Consider the following 22,845-nt stretch of genomic DNA (forward strand, 5'->3'; position numbering starts at 1 on the left):
ACAGTAGATGGGAGAAAGCAGAGGGAGAGGAAAAGGGAGAAGCAGACCCTCCACTGAGCACGGAGCCCACTGTGGGGCTCGATCTCAGGACCCTGAGACCATGACCTGAGCTGAAGGCAGATCCTTAACTGACTGAGCCACCCAGATGCCCCAGTATTTGCTCTTCTTAATGAGTGCTTCCTCTGTCCCAGTACCCAGTGAGCAGTCTTCCTGTACCCATAATAGCAGCAGAGGCTCAAAGAGGTCACAACTTGGAAATTAAAAGCCACTTTCTTCATTACCACATACCTGTGCCCCCTCTCCAACTTCTCCGTGCATGTCTTTTGTCCAACATGTCCCTATGAAAAATGGTCAAACCAAGGGTGCCTGGGTGGCTCAGTGAGTTGAGCCTCTGCCTTCGGCTCAGGTCATGATCTTGGGGTCCTGGGATCGAGCCCCGCATCCTGCATCGGGCTCTCTGCTCAGCAGGGAGCCTGCTTCCCCCGCGCCCCCGCCTGCCTCTCTGACTACTTGTGATCTCTGTCTGTCAAATAAATAAATAAAATCTTAAAAAGGAAAAAAAAAGAAAAAGGGTCAAACCAGAAAAGTGCAGTGGATCGTATTGGTAATGCCAACATGTGGTCAGCCCAGATTCCACTGCTAACATGTTACTCCCACGTGTCTTTCCACTTATCCATCCGTCTTATTTGTTGGTGCAGTTCTCACTAAGCTGTAGACCTCTATGCATTCATCCCTTAACTAGGGTGGAATGCATACGACTCCAGGGTACCACTGACTGAGCTCTGACAGGTGCACACACCTGTGTCGCCCCCATCAGGATTCAGAACATGACCAGCGTTCTGTAAAGTCCCCTCCGGTCCCATCCTCGTCATCCTCCGTTCTGACACATGCCCACAGTGGCTGTGATGAGGCCACGGGGGACCCCTTGGTACCTGCCAGCAGCTCTTTTCCTACTGGGTGTACCTGCTTCTCTCTACCTCTTACAGGAGCCTTGAACCTGGACTGTCCGTGGCTGACGGTCTCCGTGGCTCACAGGCTGTACTGGCCGCACCGACCCACGTTCCAGGCTGTCCTGGAGCTGACGCTGGGCAAGGCCTGGACCCTCAAGAACCTGGTGATGAACGTGGCCTACAGGAACCAGGGCCTCGGCGGGGAAGGCAGGATTCACATCTACACCCGGGCTACTACTTACCTTCGGGTGCGCATCCTCGGCCACGCCCCCTGCTCCGCCAGCCACGCCCCCTGCTCCACCAGCCACGCCCCCTGCTCCCCTCCCAGCCGGGGGACTCCTGGCCCAGGAGCTTGGTTCCCTGACATTTAGAACTTCTTGTGTACAGAGGGAGAAAGACACCCAGGCCTGGTACCAGCTCACAGATGTGGGCAGTTTGGATGACCCAGAATTAGTTGCCAAGTGAATTTGGGAGAGAGGACTGCCCTGTCCCGCCCCCCATCTCAGTTTCCGATATTCTTGCTTAGCAGCTGATAGATTAAAATACGAAAGCAGGTTGAAGGGGAACTCGGGAAACCAGTAGACATCAGGCCTTTGCTGAAAACCAGAATGAAAACTTCAAGGGCGTAAGTCAGTTTCACAGCCAATGCTGGGTGTAATTGGTTGTGCTTCTTTGCACCTGTTGGTTCTCTGAAACATAACAGTTTGGAAGAAAACCAGCCCATGAAAGATGCCCCAGGGGTCACTCAGGGGCGCCTGACGCATAGCCTCTCCCCATGCTGGGATGACGCGTGGACACAGCAGGAGGTCTGGCCCCGACTTGGACCCAGAGAGAGGCAGCTCTGTGGGTCCACCTGGGGACAGCAGAGTCCCCTCTGAGGCAGGGCTGAGTGGTAGCAGGGTGGGCTCAGCCAGCCAGCTCTGGCAAACCCCCCAACCAGGGGCCTCACGCTGGCCCATCCCGGGGTCGGGGGAGGGCAGTAGAGATGGAAGCATGTGTCTAGATTCCAGAACTAGTTTGCAGGAGGAACCGAGAGATTTGCCGACAGACTTGCTGGTGATTGGGCGGTGGGGAGGGAGCGCAAGACAGGATCTAAATGACCCCAAGGTTTATAGCGCAAACAGGGCGACAGAGGGGACTTTCACTGAAATGGGAAGCTGGCCGTGGGGGGCCTGTAGGTTCTGGGGGGAACCCAAGTCTGGGGCCCATGGAACAAGGTGCTGTGGAGTTCTAGAATATGGCCAGGGGTTCGGTCATGTCTAGACCCCATTTGACCCCATCACCTTCACTTGGGAGGCCCTGAGCCATGTGAACAGGGACAGTAGCCTCCAGGGTACAGGCACCATGCTATTCCTGATGGGGCTTGTGCGGGGCAGTAGGCTGGGGTGTATGGCCCCATGCAGAGCTGTAGTGCTCTAACTCCCCGAGCTCTTCCCAGGGCTCTGAAGACCACAGCAATGATGCAGGGAGAGAGAGCCATCCACTGGTACATGTCCCTCAGGACACAGAGACCCTGCCTGCTAATAATAGTGGCCCACTGAGATCATATTCCTTTCCGAGCCAAAGAGGAGAGAGGGAGAAGGGAGTTATCTTCTCTAATAACTGATGCTTCAGATTCTCTCTTGGCTCAGGGCTAAGAGATGGAAGGAAGTGTGTCCCTTTTCCTCAAGACCCCGTAGGGAACACCCCATTCTGCCTGGACCCCTCAGGAAAGGCCTCACAGAGGTGGGGTCCATGGGGTTTTGAAGGATGAGTAGGAGTTCACCAAGTGGGACTGAGGAGAAGGGGCATCCCAGGGGAGGGCATAAGGTCTGCAAAGGCTTTGATTACCTTCCCCTGGCTTGCTGTAGGTATCCATGGTGACAACTGTGGCCCAGAACCTCTTCCGCAGCCGGAGTGAAATAGAGTCAGCCTGGACTGCTGCAGTGCAGAGTGAGATCCATGCGGAGAACAGCCAGGACCTTAAGATACTTCACTGCTGGTTAAAGGGCCCCGTGCAGGAGATGAACCTAACAGCTGCCTACAGGCACACGGAGCAGGTGGGTCCAGGCGGGCTCTGCTGCTGAGAGACCCCCAAATCCTGGGGGATGGGAAAGCACTTAGTGCTTGGCCTATGACGTTGGACCTTCCTGAGCTCAGTTTCTTTATCTGTAAAACGGACCCCGGCCATATTAGCGCAGACCCTGGAGCAAAGCTCTGCCTCATGGAGCCAGAAGCCCGAGACCATTCCCTGCTGGGCACCTGGGGAGGTCCAGGCATGGCCATGCACCTGTGTGGTCTCGGGGTCTGCTCTGGGGCAAGACGGCGGTCCTGTTCAGCAGCTGCTTCTCAGGTGGTCACTCCCGGGACGAAGGGCGGGCAGTAGGAACCCCTGGGCACCGTGTTTAAGGAGCTCGGTCCCCGCTGGACCATCCTCTCCACCAGCCTGGTCCTTTGTCGCAGCCCCGGAAGACCCACGTGTCGCTGACGGCTCTGGTGACCAGCTCCAGGGGCCAGCCTCGGGGCCTGGAGTTGGAGGGCAACCTGAAGGAGGGGACACACGGCAGGAGCGTGTACCAGAAACAGGGGACCCTCCTCCTCAGGTCTGTGGGGCCCCTTCCCCTTATGCACGGCATCTGCCAGGCTTCTGATTCTGGGTCCCGGGGTATGGGGTGAGTGATGCTACCTGGGAGACCCACGCTGGCCCACGGGGCCCAGGCTGAGCCCAGAGCTCGAAGACTCGCTGCCTGCCCTCCTCGGAAGTCTCTGCATCCCTGGCCCCCTTCTATTAGGATGCTTAGAGACCTGGGAGCAGAAGTCTGGCCTCAACCCAGTTCCTGGGGTGATTTTCCCAATTCCTAGAAGTGTGGCTGGTTGAAAAGGTTGTTCCTGGGGTCGGGGGAGTGGAAGGGGATGGGGAGGGGGTGAGATCGGCAGACCTAACCTCAACCCCAGCCTGTGACCAAACCAGCTGCCTGACCGGAGTCATCTGTCAAAACAGCAGTAACCACGAAGTAACAGCAGCCGTCATCTGCAGAAACCCCATTCCTCTGTTCATTTCTCTCTGATTTGCTGAGCACCTTCTATGTGCCGGGGCATACTTTTCTGGGAAAACAGGGAATCAAAAGGACAGAGCTGCTGCCCTCAGGGAGCTTGCATTCACTGCACAGACATTATCTCAGTGATTCCAACCATTGTTGGGAAGGAGGGGGGGCTTGTATTTGAACCCACATTTCACAGATGGGAAAACTGAGGCACAGAGGCACAGGGAAGTCAACCATATCCTCTGCTGCCCGAGGTAACAGACCCCAGGGGCTGTCCTTGGGTCTCTGCTGCCCGAGGGTGATGATGACCCCTGCTGTGGCCAGGTCACTCGGTTGTCACAAGGGTGTGGCAAAATGGTAAATGAGTGTGAGTTGGCGAGATGCAGGGCTGATGTGTGTCCTGACGTTCTCCTCTCTGTGACAGGCCTGCTCTGAGCTCCAGTTGGGCCCTGACCCTGCCAGTCATGTTAATGGCTTCGACCCATTCTCCCTTCTCCATGCCAGGCACGCCTTGCCTCTGCCCATCCCGCAGAGTCTCCTCCTACAGGAGACCTTCACAGCCGATGGGCATCACCAGCGATGCTCCCTGGAAACCAGGCTCGTCCTGAACAGCCAAGAGGAGACCCTGCAGACCATAGTAATGGGCTACCAGGCCGGACACCCCTACGTGAGTGGGCTCTCAGTGCAGCCGGGAAGGGGCCTGGGAGCAGGGGATGTCCCCCATCCGTCGCTGACCCGTCTCTGTATGTGTGTGCACGTGTGGCTTTCCCTTCCAGGTCTGTGCAGGCCTGACTCACCCGTACGACGGCAAGGCCATCCCCAGGAATGTGGAGGGGTGCGCTGTGGCTTGGAACCAGCACGCCGTAAGTGAGCAGACCCCGGAGACCGGGCACCCCAGTGGTCCCCGATCCAAACTGCCTTCTCTAAACTAGACGAGCAGCATGCTCTCCGGCTTAGGTTTTCTGTTCCACTCTGCCCCTGCTGTTCCTGCCTACCTGATAGCCAGAGGGGGCTTTCCCATATGTCAGAATTATTCTACTTCTTTTCTCTATATGAAGACCCCAGCCCTGCTTCTCTGGTCTTGCTCACGCTCCAGGCCACCTGAGACCACTCTCTCCCTTTTGCTGCGTCTTTTCACCCAGCCTCCTTCCAGTTCCTCAACTGGCTCTTTCCTGCCCCAGGACCTTTGCATGTTCTGTGCCTGGAGCTGTCACTCCCTCATCTTTGCCTCCTTCCCTTCTACTTGTTGCTGAGGATCTGGCTCACACATTCTGTCTTCCAGGAAGCTTTTCCTGGCCCCAGACCGCCTCCCATCCCCTGGTCCTGCACACCCCACACTTCTGTTTCTAGCACTTTTCACAAATCCCAGTCCTATTTTGACATGATTCTTTAACCAATCAGTGTTCCCCCTGCTAGTCCCTAAGATCCATGATTGGGATCGTGTCTGCATTCTCATGGGATGGCTTTTTATTTGGTGACCCTTTGCAGATGTTGCCTTTTTAAAAATACAACTTGCATTTTGGTGATTCCGGCAATATTTCCCTTTCTCGTCATTATCCTATCGAGTGTGGTGATCTGTGCTCACAGCTGGTTGGAAGCTCAGATGATGGTTAGCATTTATTTGCAATGAGGATTCTTCAGATGAGGGTACAAACGTTGTTTCTTCAGTTGTGTGGCTAGTACGCGTTTAATTGATGACCGTGTACACCAAACTGTTGCATGCGCTGGGAAAGCAAGAATTTCATCTGACTCACTTGTAGCCAGACTCGCTGTATCAGGGGCGGTTGGGAACCAAACCCACCCACGCCTTGGTAGCACAGACACATTCTAGAAAACACACAAGGGAACGGGCACGACTGTGTTCCGATCAGACTTTTGCTTTGGGCTGTTTGTGTGCCCCCCTCCCAGATTTGTATGCTGAAGCCTGAATATGAAGGCACAGGGAGGCGGGGTCTTCAGGAGGTGGTTAGGTTCCCCTCCCCCCGACCATGAGCTTTGTGTCCACCTTGTGAGGGCACAGGAAAGAGGGAGCCACCTGCCAGCCAGGAAGAGGGCCTTCTCCGGAATCCAACCATGTTGGGGCCGTGGTCTCGGACTTCCAGACCGAGACTCGGACTCTCCAAAACCGGGAGGAATAAATTTTGGTGTTTCCACCGCCCCGTCCATGGGAGTTTTGTGAGATCAGCCCGAAATGACAAAGACAGCCTCATTTACAAACACGAGTCCGGCTTGGCTCCCTGGCCGTGGCTCTGGGACCCCTGACTTAGAGGGTGTTGGCCTTAGTCATCCCAGGAGAGAAATTCATTCTTGCTCATGTGCCCGTGGTGAAGGATTCCACGTCTCTGGGCCCCCGTTTCCTCGACAGTAAAACGGAGACAGCAGTACCCATCTTCTGGGCTGTGGTTGTGGGGACCGAGACCTAAGGTAATAATCTGCTTCAGGTACTTGACACGCGTCCACTCGGCCCGGACTCCTTCCTGATCCTCGGAGGAGTAGAAGGCCTGGGAATTAACCTCATTCTCCAGCACGCATTGATTGAGCATCTACTGTGTGCCAGGCCCTGGATGAGGAAGTTCCTGGTGGATTCCCCCTCCTGGGAGATGCAGAGAGCTGCTGAAGGATGCAGGGGGGCCCGCTGTCGAGCCCCGAGATAGCCTTCTGGGGTCCCTTCTTGCTGCACAGTTAAACAGGGCTGTGGAGGCTGCCAGAGGCTTGGTAGCCAGGAGCTTGGTAGCTCCTGAGAAGAAACAGAGCCCAACACACCTGCAGAAATGCCTCCCCATGGTGTTGAGTGGGGTTTTTTTTCCCCCCAAACCGGAGATCGCAGAGTCTGACGCCACGGGCCGGGTCTAGCCTGCAGATGTGTTTTGTTTGGCCTGTTTTGTACTTTACATTTTTCAAACCATCATCCCCATTTAAAAATCAGAAGATTTGGGGGCCAAACCCAGATTTCTGCTTCTAATTAAAAAGAAATCAGAAGATCGGAAGCACGGGGCCTAACATCCCACCCGCCGACAGGAAGCGAGAACCAAGTCGACGGCGACCCTGAACGGAGCTGGATGTGGCTCTCCGTGCTTTCTAAAACCCTGTCTTCGTTTGACGACACACATTTATTTTTCTCTTCTTGGGCTTTTTTATTTATTCCTCTGCCATCTTGTTTCTAAAATCAAGCCACGAACTCTTCCAAAGTTACACGCCGACAATGAAATTCGGTGGCAAGACTCTTTGAATGTCTCCGTCGGCACGGAAGGGCGCAGCTGGCATCCCCCCCTGCTTCCGTGGGCTCGGCATGTGGCAGAGGCTGCAAAGTTGCTGAGTGTGAACGCGTGATGAACCGCGCGTGTTAGTGTCTTGTGGCCACTGTACCTCCGTATCGCAAACTTGGTGGCTTGAAACAATGCAAGCTCACCTTACCTGTCTGGAGATCCGAAATCCAAAATGGGTGTCACTTGGCTAAAATCAGGCTTTGGTGAAGTTACATTCCTTTGAGAGGCTCCAGGAGAGAACCCATTTCCTTGCCTTCTCTAGCTGCTAAAACCCACCCACGTCTCTTGGGTCATGGTCCCTTTCTCCGTCTTCAAAGCCAGTAGGAGTAGCAATATCATTTTCTCTCTCTCTCTCTCCCCCACTCACTCCCTTCTGCCTCCCTATTATAAGAACGCTTACCATTACCTTGGGCCACCACTGATCTGTGACAATCTTCCCACCTAAAGATCTATACTGAAAAGTCCCTTTTACCATATAAGGCAACATATTTATAGGTTCTGGGGAATCGAGATGTGGGTAACTTTGGGAGGGGGGGTTATTATCCTGCCCGCCGCACTATGAATTCAACTTTCTTTCACTTCAGCCTGACTTTGGCTTTGGGGTTGCAGGCGATCCCATGGGATTCTGCACCCTTCCAGGTGTTAACCAAACACCTGCTGTGCGCCAGGACCTGTGTTAAGTATGAGGGACACCGCGGTGAACGAAATAGACTAATACCAGGGCACTCCTTTGGAATGAGACGTGGGTCGTCAGATTTGCTCCCTCAAGCCCATGCTGCTAACCCTACCTGCGTGCACTGACCTTGAGCATCCCTGTCGGAAAGGCCCTCGTGCACCTGTCCCTTGCTGCTGCCCTGTGTGTGGATGGTGTAGACAGCTTTATCCCGTCCATCGTGGGGCCATTTTCTTCTACCTGCTGGATTCTAAGCGGGGGGCTTCTGCAGGTACTTGGAGATGGGAAGTCCTCTCTCTGCCACCGCTTCTTGTTCACCCAGGCTCAGAACAGGGAGGTCGAGGCCACTTTGAAAGTCAACCAGAAGGTCGTACTGCACTTGAAGGGTCTGCACCGTGACCGATCTCAGCGTGGGGAGATGTGGCACAGCCTGGCGCTGGACGCAGCGCACGCCTCCCAGGTACCCGTCCCTGGGTTGGGCGAACACTGGTTTGCAGCCTCTGAGTGGACCTCAGGTGTTGGAGAGAGTGAGTGAGTGGTGCTGTTTCTTTCCAGCTGAGGCTCCCCCAGGCCCTGCGTTTGGATGGGGACATCCTCTTCAGACGGGGTCCCCGGGGAGCATTTGACGGCAGCCTGGACACAAGGGCCACCATCAACCACAACGTCACATCCCAGGTCAGATGGCTCAGCTCTGCCTCCTCGCTGAGGGAGGAGTGATGTTCCTGTCAGAGGGCAGGGGTCCCTGTGTGCGGTGGCTGAAGAGGGGGTGGGATGAATTGGGATCCCCTGCCTGTTGTAATAAAAGCCTGTTTGCCTGGTCATGTCACAGTGCAGTGCAGCTCTGTGTCCCTGCCGCCGCTGGCACAGGGGGACACAGAAACAGAATTACTAAGGAGGTTTTCATGGGCTAGATCCTGGGGGGGGGGGGGGGGCACTCCTGCCCACATTCCATTGGCCAGAACTCATCACATGACCCTTCTCAGCTGCAAGGGAGGCTGGGAAATGTAGTTTCAGCTGTGTGTCCGGGAGGGAAAGAAAGTGCAGCTTGGTGACTTTATATAGAAGGTGCCATCGATGTATTTGTTTGGTCCTTCATGCTACACGGACTGTGTCTCTGCCACATGCCAGGCTCTGCAGTGTGTACGGGGGATGCATGGGTGACTGTTTCTGTCTCCATCTCCAGGGAGGTTTCAAGTTCAAATCTTAGCTCCACTGCTGATTTGCTGTGTGACCCTGGGTAAATGACTCAACCTCACTGAATATGGTTTTTTTCCCCCCAGCTGTGAAATGGGGTAGTGATACCAGCCTGTGAGAGCAGGAGTGGGGATTAAGTGAGGTGACAGTTACAAAGCTAGCGGTCCCGTGCCTGGTTCACGGTCGGGGTCAGATAGAATGCAGCTGTGGACATGGGAGGCATGAGCAGGCAACGTGGCAGGGGACGTAGGGTGGCCGAGGTCCCAGAGTTACCATTCCAGCCCCATGCCTGGGGCCTCGCTTCTCCTACTTCCAAGTAACGCAGCCTGAGTGAGATTGGGGCTAAGAAGCGTCACAGAAGGTCGTTTCTGGCATCTGCTCTCGGCTTGGGTTGTGGGCAAATTCTGGGATGACCTGTCCCTCTTCGGGTGCCCAGCCAGCTACTTTCCGGAGTTCCGCTGCTCCCTCCTCTGCTCCCTCTGACCCTCTTCCTCCCTTGTTCAACAGGTCTCGGTCCAGATGAACGGATCTGACTCCCACTTGGCATTCCTCTTCCAGCTCAGACATCCCCACAGACCGACATTTCCTCCAGACTTACAGGTACAGACGAGGTCCCTCTGGGATGACCTCGAATCGCCGGCCAAGTGTTGTCTCCGAGCGGAGCAGCCCAGCTTGCGGGGAGATGGGGCGGAAGGAGGGGAGGGTGGAGGCCCGGGTGTGGGGCGGGGGAGACCACTCCAGGATGTTGAGCTTAGCCAGACAGCCAGTCCAAGAATCAAGAACAGATGGGCAGGGAGGTTTCCAAATCCATCATTTGGAAGTGATTGTCCAGGCCAGAAGGCGTTTGAGCTCCCTGGGGTTGGGGGGTGGGGGTGGAAGCATCACGTTTCACCCTTGAAAATGGGGAGAGGTAGAACTGTCCTGTCAACCCTGTCCTGTATCGGGGGAAGCCTCCTGGACCTTTTTGGACTAGGGAGTATGTTTGCGTGGTGTGGGGTCGAAACAATGAAGGGTTTTACCCTACAAGGAAATAAAAGGCAGAGAAAGGGGGCCTGCGCGGGAGGGCTGGGCTCTGTTGCCCGAGGGCTGGGTGCTTAGAAAACCCCACATGTTAGTTGCTTCACCGAGCAAGCCACATGGGCCATGTACACAGGAACCAGGCTACGGATGGAGGTATAGACGGGAAAGTTCCACGTGGGATGAGGTCCGGAACTTGCCAGCAATGTTTAAATGCCTGCAGTGTGCGCAGCCCTGTGCTGGAGGCTTTGGGAACACTAAAGGAGCCCCAGAAGAGTTTTCGAAGATGGGAATTGGTCCTTCTTGGAGGCACCTGCTTTCACGGGTCAACAGCTTGGAAATCAGGATGGGTCTTCCAGTTCCCGCAGGCACATTGTCTTGTTACCAGCTTTTTTGCTTCCATGGGGGAAGGCATTCCGGTCCATAAAATCCTGGCACACCTCAGAGTTCCTGGTATCCCAGATCTGAGGTGAAGGGAGGCGGCGGAGCTCAGCCTTGTCAGCCCCTCCCCGTTCTGGAAGCCCCTGCACAGCATCCACTGGTGCACCCTGTCCGCAAGAGGCTCTGATAGTGTATCAGCCAGCTTAGTGATGATGCGTAGCCCCTCCCCTCTCGGCCAGCGCTTCAAGGGGATCAAGGCCTGTTATCCCGGCATTCTTCACTCTCAGGGAGGTGCACCTGGTTGGCCATCCCCGGAGCTCCTGACCTTGAACCCTGAACATGTTTTTTTCTACATATCCTGTTTGATGGGAATATAGAGGGAGCACAGCATTCATACATTCTCAAGATGTGCATTGGCAGCGGTGTTCAAGGTGGTTTGCACGAGCCAGTGGCCTGGCCTGGACCACACACTCCTCCCTGATATACCCTAGGTGGCCCATAGGTTCTTGCCACGCCTCTCTTCCGTGGTATCGCCTGGGCTGGCTACACGGAGACGCCCTGCCACCAAATCCTGCAGCAACAGTGTAAGCCACAGTGTCCAGGTCCTAGGAAAACACAGATGGCTCAGAAACTCTTTGGCTGGGAAAAAGGCAAGTGATCTAAGCAATTGCTAAAAGGGTCAGTAGGGATTTCAGCAGCTTTGCTCTGTCTTTACGCCAGCCCTGGCTTAGGGAATGTTTTGGGAATACTCAGGTGTCTACAGGCAGCATTCTGTCTTAGGGAGAGCTCATGTCCCCCCTTGTGCTGTGGCTTACATGTCACAAGCTGTTCCGTGTTGCAGGAAGTTCCTGTCTTATTTGGGAACTCGCCAGGGAAGGAGGGAGAGTGCCTTACAGGCGGAATTAGAGGCCCGCCGTGCGCCCCCCACTCTCATCTTATTATTATTATTTTTTAAAGATTTTATTTATTTATTTGACAGACAGAGATCACAAGTAGGCAGAGAGGCAGGCAGAGAGGAGGAAGCAGGCTCCCCGCCGAGCAGAAAGCCTGATGTGGGGCTCCATCCCAGGACCTGAGATCATGACCTGAGCTGAAGGCAGCGGTTTAACCCACTGAGCCACCCAGGCGCCCCCCACTCTCATCTTATAAATGAGTATATGGCCCAGCAGGTAGGGGGAGCTCTTGGGTGTAGCATTCAGCCCAGTTATAGGGGAAGCAGGGCCAGGGGGTGCCACATGCTTGTAGCCAGGCCCAAGGCGAGGGGAAAGCACCTGTGGGATTGGGTGCATGCTGTCTCTCCAGCCAAACACCAGCGGTGACAAGTACGGTGTGATTGCATTGTTGTGTGGCTGTCTACCGACATTACAACCTATAGGATTCGGGGTCCCGTAGTACCTCCCTGCTACATCTATAAATGGCACCGAGGACCATACCAGGCCTTCCCAAATAGCATATCTTACTGGCGGAGTCTTGATTTATCTGCCCCCTCATCAGTTGGAAAATTTGCCTCTTTGTGTCTTTCCCCAGGGGAGCCCGCCCAGCCCGGGAACACGGGTGGGCCCAGAGATGGGCGAAGAGGGATTATGTTAAGGGTAGAGGCGTTTCAAGGCCATTTGGATTCGCTGGGGCGGGGCCGTGGTGGCTGATAGTGGAAGTTCACGAGGCCCCAGCGGGCGGTCTGATGGTGCGTGGGAGCCAAGGTTAGCCCAGTCACCGAACAGCTTCCCACGCGGAATCGAAGCGGGAGAAGTGCGCCCTTGAGTGGGCACCAAGTCATGATTGCGTAACAGAACACGGGAGATAAAGCCATACCCCCGGCTGCAGTTGTGTTTACCGGCACCGGATTGTCCCCACTCTGTTTCGCAGTGGAGCGAATCTATGTGTAATGATCCCTTGTAAGGCGATTATGATAGTGTCTCTGTTTATATGAGGCCCGGGTTGTGTCCCTCTGTTGTTTTTGGCGGAATGGGGTAGAGGAATGAGGCAGTGGATAGGTCCTGTCCTGTCCCTTTTCCCCGTGGGACCCAAACCCCAAGCCACAGTGGACTTGTCGGCCATTTCTTTATATGTAGGTAGATCTTGTGTCAGGGACATGAAAGGTGACCTTGCGTCCCTCCCTGCAGCAGAGAACATTCTTCCCACATGCTGGGTCTGCTTGTATTCTAAGGGTGAGGAGCGTACCGGCACTGGGACGACTGGAACGTACATGGGCATTCATGTCCGCGCAGCTGTTGAGAGGAGGCGTGTCCACAGGGCCAGGGAATGGCTTTGTCATCCCAGCTGTGGCAACCTTGTATCTGTGCCCTGCATCGGTCCATCGGTCCAGCTGTAGTGGGCTGGGATGGTACGTGGAAATGCCGCTGAGGGGCCTTGGTGGCTGTCCATGTCAGTGGACACCCCACGTGATGTGCACAGGTGTTCCAGCCCCCGACGGTGGCCTCACTGGGGAGCACGCTTACTGGGGCAGCCTTGCAGGCGGTCTTTTATTAGTGTCCACACACATCCGAGCAGAACGGCAGCCACCAGAGAGACACAAGGGACCCATGCCGTCAGTCTGCGCCCTTGCTCCCTGTCCAGTGTGTCTTGGCCAAGGTCACGGTGATGACCGGCATAGGTTGGGCGTTGTTGGCAGACGGGCGTGAGGTCTTTGTAAGGAGGCAGACACAGGCCAATCCATTGGCCTGTTGGTTTCCAGCTGGGGTGTGTGCAGTGTGTGCACCCACATGGAAAACAGTGATGTTGGGGCGCCTGGGTGGCTCAGTGGGTTAAGCCGCTGCCTTCGGCTCAGGTCATGATCTCAGGGTCCTGGGATCGAGTCCCACATCGGGCTCTCTGCTCAGCAGGGAGCCTGCTTCCTCCTCTCTCTCTCTCTGCCTGCCTCTATGCCTACTTATGATCTCTCTCTGTCAAGTAAATAAATAAAATCTTCAAAAAAAAAAAAAAAAAAGGAAAACAGTGATGTTTATCCTTCTTAGGCATTGGAGTATGTTCTTCTGTAGGTCATTTCCCTGGAGTGGGTGCCCTGCCCCCATCCTGTCCTGTGCCTCTGCAGGAACAGGAGGTCCTCCTACAGGTCAGTCCTCCATAGGCCGTCCAGCTGTCAGCTGTCTGTGCACAGAACAGTGGCATCGTGGGGTGCGTGGCTGGCTCAGTCAGTAGAGCACGTGACTCTTGATCTTGGAGTTGTAAGTTCGAGCCCCACGTTGGTTGTAGAGATTACTTAAAATCACTGAAGGGGCTCCTGGGTGGCTTAGGGTAAGTGGGTGCCTTCTGCCCCAGTCATGATCCTGGGGTCATGGGATCGAGCCCCATGTTGGGCTCCCTGCTCTGGGGTGCACCTGCTTCTCCCTCTCCCACTTCCCCTTGCCCCACCCGTGTTCCTCTCTTACTTTCCTTCAAATAAATAAATGAAATCATAAAAAAAAAAAACATAAAATCATTAAAAAAAAAAAAAAAGGAACACTGGGATGAGGCTCACGGAACCATAGCATCCATGCTCGAAGCTCAGTCCGGTGCTGGCATCTATGCCGACATTCCCTGTGGAGGGCGGGATGGCTGTAGGGCTGCCCCTTGCTGACTCATCAGGGTACCGCACGTGCTCAGGGATTGGTCCGTCGTCTCCTTCCGGCCCAGAGGATGGCCCCTGCAGGGGCTCTGCTGCCCCCGTGAACGGCTGTCCTTCAGGATGACCTGAGTCACTGGGCCGCGGGTGGAGTGCTTCTCCCCACTGGGGGTTTTTGTCAAGGTACAGCATTGTTGCAGGCAGGCATGGTCTGTGCACTGCCTGACATGGACTTTTGGAACGTATCCTTGAACTTGCATGGCTGTCCCTGTCCCTGAATGCCCAAAGCTGGGGTCTGTCCACCAGCCACCTTGGCTTGGTCGCATGCTTTGCTTTAGGTGCTCTCTCTCTCTCTCTTTTTAACCAGTCTAAAAGAGGCTGAAGCAATGAGGCCAGGTGAGGGCTGAGTGGACGCTGGTACTCTAACAGTCTTAGGAAGGCCTGCATCTGCTTTGGGGTGGCGAGGCATGGTATACCTGTGTATTTCAGTGGTCACTGCGGCAACAACTTTGTCTTCTGCAATCAGATAACACCTGAGTGCTTGACTGATAAGCCAGGGCCCTGAAGTATCTGTGGGTTCCCTGCCCATTGTCTCCCTCAAAGAAACCCCAGCAAAGCCTGCAAGGTTTTCTGCAGCCGAGGCAAGACTTTGGGTGCTAATGTTAATATCATCAGTGCTAGGTGCCTGTCTCACTGATGCGGGAATGGGAGAGCAGGAGAGGTCGCGGGCTACCGTCCCATGACATAGTGTGGCAGTACACAGGTGGCCCAGAAACTTCCTTCCCAGAAACTTGTACCCGTCAAAGTCCTTTCCATGAATTTCCGGGGAGACGAGCACTTTTGCAGGAGCGCATTTTGTTAAAGCGTCAGAGTAGAACAGTCACTCTGCCAACAACCAAAGTCTCAAACAAATGGCCATGGTTAAAAATCTCGTGAGAGTTTCTTATCAGCCCAGTAAAGGCAAAATGTAGAAACTTTTTTTTCTGGGCAGAGTAAAAAAAGAAAAATTGTTGACTTTTTTTTTTTTTTTTTTTAATCAAGAGCAGACCAAGAAACCTTTTGTCATTTTAACAGAGGGATGAATCAAATTCTAATCTTACACCAATGTACTTTACAAACTTATTCCAATCTTAGTCCTGACCAGGCATAAAACTCTTTCCTAAGATTCCCCTTCGTGAACCTTCTACAGCTTTCTTTTTTCATTTAGATTTTGTCCTAAGCTTTCCTCTCTCTAAACAGCCAGTCTCATTTCAGGACAAATTTACTTTTTTTCTCTTTAACCAAAATATATTCTCATTCTGAAAGCTTTCTTAGGCATCTCCTGCCTTTCCTACATACCGAGTGGCTTTCCTTATTATTCCCAGCAATCTGAATTTTATTTTATTTTTTAAAGATTTTTTTTTTTTTTATCAGAGAGAGAGAGGGAAAGAGAGTGAGCAAAGGCAGACAGAATGGCAGGCAGAGGCAGAGGAAGAAGCGGGACTCGATCCCAGGACGCTGGGATCATGACCTGAGCCGAAGGCAGCTGCTTAACCAACTGAGCCACCCAGGCGTCCCCCAGCAATCTGAATTTTAAAGAGTATCTTCCCTCCTCTTTTTTCTTCCGTCTCTGTGTTAATGTTTGGTTATTTCCTGGGATGTACGTGTTACAAAGATGGGACAAGATTGACAACTTCAAGGGACAGAGAAAGGATTTTAGTTTTTCTTCTAGGAGTTAGGAGGATAATTGCTGTATAAACTTTCTCTTTGTAGTGGCGGTTAGAAAACATGGGAAATTTTGTCTGTTTTCTCGTCAGTTTTCCCTAGAGAGATAGATCGGCCACTTTTTAGAGATTCTACCTCTTAGTGCCCTAACTGGACTTTATTACAAGTGCCTGGATTTTTTTTTTTTTTCCAAGACTATATGTAAATTGCAGTTAAAATACAGTGTAATAAGGGCACCTGGGTGGCTCAGTGGGTTAAGCCTCTGCCTTCGGCTCAGGTCATGATCTCAGGGTCCTGGGATTGAGCCCTGCACTGGGCTCTCTGCTCGGTGGGGAGCCTGCTTCCCTCTCTCTCTCTCTCTCTCTCTGCCTGCCTCTCTGCCTACTGGTGATCGCTCTGTCAAATAAATAAATAAAATCTTTTTTAAAAAAATACAGTGTAACATTCGTTTCGGGAGCACAATATAGGGATTCAGCACTTCCATACAGCACCCAGGGCTCATCACAAGGGCACCCCTTCATCCCCAATCACCCGTCTCCCCCATTCCCCCCACCCCTGCCTCCCTTCTGGTGGCCATCAGTGTGTTCTGTAGAGTTAAGAGTCTTTTTGTTGGTTCGTCTCTCTTATATCCCACTATGTGCATGTGTTTTGTGTCTTAAATTCCGCATAGGAGTGAAAGCATATGGTATTTGCCTTTCTCTGACGGACTTGTTTTGCTCAGTATAATCCCTTCTAGCTCCATCCATGTCATTGCAAACGACAAGATTCCGCTCGTCTTCTGTGACAGAGACGGATTCCGTTGTCGTTGTGCGTCCACACCACATCTTCCTGATCCGTTCATCAGCTTATGGACATTTGAGTTCTTTCCATAGTTTGGCTCTTGCAGATCACGCTGCTGTAAACATCGGGGTACCGTGTTTCCCTTTGAATTAGTATTTTTGGATCCTTTGGATAAATACCTAGTAGTCTAGGACCTGGATCTTAATCCGTGGCATCCTGGGGCCTCCTGGCTTCGCACAACGGTGCGTGGAGGTCTCTAACTTACTATCCTGCTCTCCCTTCCCTTCCCTGCCACAGCATACAGTTTCCCCCACGTCCCTTAGACTTGCTGGCATATCAGTCCCCGTTCTCACGCGGTGGTCCACAAGCGTCTGACCCATAGGCCTCTCCACCCCACACAGAGGTCACTGGCCAACTTGGCATTTCCCCCCACGGATTTCCCTTTTCCCCTTTCTGGCACCTCAGAACTCATAGGGTTTTCTCCAGCTTCCTAGCTAGCTCCCCAGTTAGGCCGCGGATCCCTGGCAGGCTCTAAGCCAAGGCTGGGGGATGGCCCAGTGATACAGGAAAAAATGGCCTGGATATAGCAATCGAGAGAGAGGCTTAGCAGGGGAACTTCTGTACGGGGAGTCCGGGAGCAGAGGACTGGACCCAACCTCCATGGCTGGGATCTCTGCACGGCAAGCTTGAATAGCATAGCACCTGTTTGTAGCCTCTCTCTCCTTGCACGACCAGAGCTCCAGGGAGCTCAAGGCCTGCCATGTGGACATTCTTTGTTACAAAGCAGATGCTCTAAGCTGGCCACTGTCAGAGCCCATGACCTTGAGTGCGGAACATGTTTTTTGCTGCACATCCTGCTTGATGAAAATATAGCGAGAGCCCGGGATCCGTACATCCTCAAGACCGTGACCAACAGGGTCCTTCAGGGTGTGCTTGTACAATCTAGCCAGCGCGTCCCATAAACCCCCCTCTGCGATATTTTAATGGCACAGACATCCCGTATTTTTGTGTGCTGTATGCACATCTGTGATTTGCACATACGTTGTTGTTTTTTTAATTTAAATCTACCCCCAACAAACAAGGTTTTGCATTTGGGGACTGCCCCTGTCGAGAATGCATGGTCTGTGGGAGTCTTCAGGTCCACAGAGAGGCCAGTCGGAGGAAAACACGGGTGCACCCTAAAAGTTCCCAGCCCAAGCCACGTCGGACTCATGGGGATGTCATGGGGGATTTTAGAACCTGCCTGGACCCCAGTGTGGAGATGCTGTGTTGATTGGTCAGGGGGTCTGAGCTGAACTTCTTCTTTATTTTTTTTTTTAAATCTTGATTTTTTAAAAGATTTTTATTTATTTATTTGACAGAGATCACAAGTAGGCAGAGAGGCAGGAAGAGAGAGAGAGAGGAGGAAGCAGGCTTCCTGCTGAGCAGAGAGCCTGATGCAGGGCTCCATCCCAGGACATTGGGATTATGACCTAAGCTGAAGGCAGAGGCTTTAACCCACTGAGCCTCCTGTAACGGAGTGGCCCAAGGTCTTCTGTTCCCACCTCCCTTCCGGCACAAGCATGAGTTTTAGAGCCCAGGCAGGCCCATATTAAATATGTGACCCTCCTCAGGCCTCGGTCTCCCCAGCTGTAAGATGGTAATCCCATTGTGCACATGCTGGGAAGGACAAGGTATGACTCTGCTTCTGGGCCAGGAGCTGGGGTCAGGGAAGGCAGTCCACCACCACTCCCTCCACCGCCCCTCTTCCTGTGTGCTTGCTCTCTGCTGTGCTTGGTGGTTCTCAGAGCTGGTGAGGCTCAGGAAGGCTTCCTGGAGGAGGGGTCCTCTCACCCAGCAGGCTTCCACAGACCCTTTCTGTCCTCCCTCCACTTCTAAGCCCTCTCTTGCCTCCCCTCAGGTGCAGGGAGCTGCCCGACGATACAGAGACCACGGTCTCAGTGGCTCCCTGGCTGTACACACGTCCAGCCAGGAGCTGCTTCTGCTGGAGGCCGACACCAGCCAGGACGCCCGGAGACGCAGCCGGGGCTGGGACACGACAGTCCTCCTCCACCAGGCAGTCTTCAGCGCCCCCCGAGCTGTTCACTTGCAGATGTCCAGCAAGGTGGCCCCAGCCAGGTGAGGGTCTCTGGGGGCTGTGCAAGGCAGGGGAAGATGGGAAATCCTTGCACAGAGAGGAACCCTCTCGCATCACTCAGAGACCAGGTCTAAATCCCTGTTCCTTAGGCCGTTCTTGATTTTAAGCCATTGAGGGAAAGGAAGAGGAGGCATTGAGTTTTCCACGTTAATTTTTTTTCTTTGCTTTCTTAGTAATGACTGCATTCATTGTCCCTGGCTTGAAAGATGGCAATAAAGCATGAAGCATAAAACACGAGTTTCTGGAGATAGTCCCAGGGAGTGTGTGGGTGCAGCCTTTCACCTCGGACTGTATCTTCGCGTGGGGGTTTGTCCATTACAATATGACCCTCAGGATCCTGGGTCTGGAGCCAGCCGCCTGGGTTCACACCCCAGCTCAGCCTCGGGGACTTCGGGCCAGCCACCATGCCCTCCTGTGCCTGAGTTTCTCCACCTGCTTCTTGGGGTTGTCCTTGGGTTAACAGAGCATTAACATGCCTGCCCCACCAGTGCCTGGCCAGCGAGGATGTCCACTGCCCGGCTGCCGTAGTCACTGGCCCTCTGAGTAGGACTCATTGTGGCATAGTTCAGTTCTCCATTAAATGTCAGTGCCCTGTTTCCCCCGCCGTCCTAGCATTGGCAGCTTTTGTGAATTTGAGGAGACTCAAGGCTCTGGGGATGGTTCTAGATAACCCTGTCCCCAGAATTGCCACCTAGAGCTGTCCATCCGTGGATTCACCCATCTGTCTGAATGTCCATCATTGTCTCCCGTCTGTTCTAGATTTTTCTTTTTTTTCTTTTTAAAGATTTTATTTATTTATTTGACAGAGAAAGAGATCACAAGTAGGCAGAGAAGCAGGCAGAGAGAGAGAGAGAGGAAAGCAGGCTCCCTGCCGAGCAGAGAGCCCGATGCGGGGCTCGATCCCAGGACCCTGAGATCATGACCTGAGCCGAAGGCAGAGGCTTTAACCCACTGAGCCACCCAGGCACCCCTGTTCTAGATTTTTCAAAGCACATGAGGATGTGAGCGTGAAGAGAAAAATGGAGGAAATAGGAAGGTGCTCAAAGTGGCTTTAGGAAACAACATGCATGTCATGAGGTCCCGGGCGTTTTTAGAGCTCAGCTTAAAATTTGGCTCTGAGCATCCTAGTAGTCAAGGTGAGAAGGGAAACCAATGGGTGGTGTTATTTGCAAAGGCCATGGGGAAACACAGGCACATGCCCGCTCACACCTGTGTGAGTGTGCATCAAGGAAGGCGTGACTGATCTTGTTTCTGGTGGTGACCCTCAAGGGAGGCGTCTCCCATGGTGTCCTATGAAGAACATCTGGGTGGATGATTGGGACCGTGTCCTCTTCCCCAGTTCTCCAGGGAGTTGAATATCAGGCTTATTGAAGCTGTTTATTTTCTCATTGCTTATCATCAGATGATGCACTGATAACTTACCAGCAACATCAGCTCCGCATCTGTAGTTCTGTTTTATCCCCCGCTTTATGGAAGGAGAAACTGGGCCTCAGAGAGGTCAGGTCCTTGTTCAAGGCCACAGTTAGTGAGTAGCGAGCGGCCCTGGGATTCAAACCCAGGTTTGGCTGACCCCAAAGCCTATCATCTTAACCCCTATTACACTGTGTCCCTGGGGGTTAAGAACCCAGTAAAAGCAGTCCTATGATGGGTCTAGACAGTGGGGTTCAGGGACCCACCTCTTATAACCTGCTACAGGGGTGGGTTCTATCTGTTACCCTCATCACGTTCCTTCCTAGGGTTTGGCTGTTGTATAAAGTGCTGGTGGACCAGAGCACAGCTCAGCTGTTCTTCAAGGCCTCCGCAGAGCAGAGGGGAGGCCAGCTCCTGACCCTGCAGAGCCACGCCCAGCACACAGTGGCTGGTTGGACAGCTGTGCCCCGCCTCCTGACCGTCAAGGGCATGCTAAAGCACAAGCAGACGCTCAGAGAGGGTGAGCCTGGGGAACGCCACAGGACAGGGTCAGGGAGGGTCTTGGGCGAGCACTTTCTGTAGAACCTCAGAGCAGACTAAACCCTGCATGTTTTCAAGTCCACTAATACGTTGTTTCAGCACCTCACACACTGATGTGTGAGAAACAAACACCCATTCTGGCAAAGATACCAAACAGGCTTCCTTATGCAGGACTTATCAGAGTCTTCAATGTACTAATGGATGTTGGAAAAAGCCAGGAGGAAGAGTTATGGGCAGTGTTTCCCAAGCATATATTTTTGAGTACTTTTAATTCTGATGTAATTTCTGACTTATAGAAAAGTGGCAAGAATAATACAGAGAATCCTATAAGCCTAGCTATATCAGTTACTGACATCTTATCACCATTGCTTTATCATTCTTTTTCCTTCTCTCTTTCTCTCTCTCTCTCTCTATACGCACATATATGTGTGTACATACCACGTTTATTTCATTTTATTCCTGAACTGTGTTTTACACAGTTGTAAGGTGTGGCCGTGATGGTTCTTCACCCCTAAATAGTGCAGTGTTTATTTGTTTATTTTTTTAAATAATATTTATTATCATATAATGTATTATTTGCCCCAGGGGTACAGGTCTGTGAGTCATCAGGCTTACACAATTCACAGCACTCACCATAGCACATACCCTTCCCAGTGTCGTGTCCATCACCAGCCGCCCCATCCCTCTCACCCCAACCTCCCAGCAACCCTCAGTTTGTTTCCTGAGATTAAGAGTCTCTTATGTTTTGTCTCCCTCCAGATCCCATCTTATCTCATTTTTTCCTTCCCTACCCACAAACCCTCCATTCTGCCTCTCAACTTCCTCATGTCAGGGAGATAATATGATAATTGTCTTTCTCTGATGGACTTATTTCGCTCGGCATAATGCCCTCTAGTTCCATCCACGTGGTTGCCTATGGCAAGATTTCGTTTCTTTTGACGGACAGTGTTTATTTCTTAAAAATAAAGATACTGTCTGGGTGCCAGGGTGACTCAGTAAAGCCTCTGCCTTCGGCTCAGGTCATGATCCCTGGGTTCTGGGATCAAGCCTCGCATCAGGCTCCCTGCTCAACAGAGAGCCTGCTTCTCCTTCTCTCTCTGCCTGATGCTCTGCCTACTTGTGTGCTCTATCTCTCTGTGAATTTAAAAAAAAAAAAAAAAATCTTAAAAAAAAAACCAAATCTTTAAAAAAATTATAAAAAAAAAACAAAAACAAAGATGCTCTCTGGGTGCATGGGTGACTCAGTCAGATAGTGTCCACCTCTTGATTTCAGCTCAGGTTTCCATCTCAGGGGTGTGAGTTTGGGCCCCGCATTGACCTCTGCACTGGGGTTTGGGGCCTACCTAAAAAGGTGGCTCAGTGGGTTAAACCTCTGCCTTAGGCTCAGGTCATAATCTCAGGGTCCTGGGATCGAGCCCTGCATTGGGCTCTCTGCTCAGCGGGGAGCCTGCTTCTCCCTCTCTCTCTGCTACTCCTCTTGCTTGTGCTCTTTCTCTGTCTCTGTCAAATAAATAAATGAAATTTAAAAAAAATAAAGATAGCCTCCTACATTCCACAGTGCAGGTATCAAAATCAGAAAATTGAGAGTATTTCTTTCCCTTTTGTGATATTTACATTTTCAAAGGGTACAGGACAGTCATTTTGTAGACCATCCCTTATTTGGGGGTTGGTCTTACGCTTCCTCATGACTACTTTCAAGGAGGTGAGAGTAGTGATGAGTCATCATATCTTCATATCCAGAGATACCTGACACCAGTATGTTCCACTACTGGTAACATTAGCTTTGATCACTTGATCAACATAGTGCCTGCCGGGTCTCTCCCCTGTTTTTATTTTTTCCTTCATATTCTGATCTCATAGAATGGGTTGAAGAATATTTCCTTCTCTTTTATTTTCCAAAAGAGTTTGTGTAAGGTTGGTGTTTACGCTCCTTAAAGGATCTGATAGACTCTACCCACAAAGTCACCCCAAGTGTTCTTTGTGGAAATATTTTTTGGGACATGCAGGGATATAAAGCTATTGAGGTTTTTTATTTCATCATGTGTCAGTTCTTAAGTTATATATTTCAAGGAATTTGTCTGCTTCAACTAAGTTGTCAATTTATTGGCATAAAGTTGTTCATTGTATCTATTATTATCCTTTCAACGTATGTGGGATCTATAGTGCTGTCCATGCTCTCCTTGATAGTTGTTACTTTGTGCTTCTCTC

At 52.4% G+C, this 22,845-nt stretch overlaps 1 protein-coding gene across 1 annotated transcript in view; it reads left to right on the forward strand.

Annotated features, from left to right (window-relative positions):
- The window catches only part of LOC309854683 (uncharacterized protein), a 150,590-nt gene that overhangs the window by 71,736 nt on the left and 56,009 nt on the right, over positions 1-22,845 (forward strand). Inside the window, exons 29-38 of the mRNA XM_082714086.1 lie at positions 987-1,198; positions 2,801-2,989; positions 3,375-3,532; positions 4,478-4,640; positions 4,750-4,836; positions 8,235-8,372; positions 8,468-8,587; positions 9,614-9,706; positions 18,451-18,668; positions 20,424-20,617. Coding sequence (XP_082570212.1) covers positions 987-1,198; positions 2,801-2,989; positions 3,375-3,532; positions 4,478-4,640; positions 4,750-4,836; positions 8,235-8,372; positions 8,468-8,587; positions 9,614-9,706; positions 18,451-18,668; positions 20,424-20,617 — 1,572 coding nt within the window. The remainder of the gene's footprint in view (positions 1-986; positions 1,199-2,800; positions 2,990-3,374; positions 3,533-4,477; positions 4,641-4,749; positions 4,837-8,234; positions 8,373-8,467; positions 8,588-9,613; positions 9,707-18,450; positions 18,669-20,423; positions 20,618-22,845) is intronic.

The sequence above is a fragment of the Mustela nivalis genome, assembly GCF_964662115.1.
Source record: "Mustela nivalis genome assembly, chromosome: 19".
Classification (NCBI taxonomy): Eukaryota; Metazoa; Chordata; class Mammalia; order Carnivora; family Mustelidae; genus Mustela; species Mustela nivalis.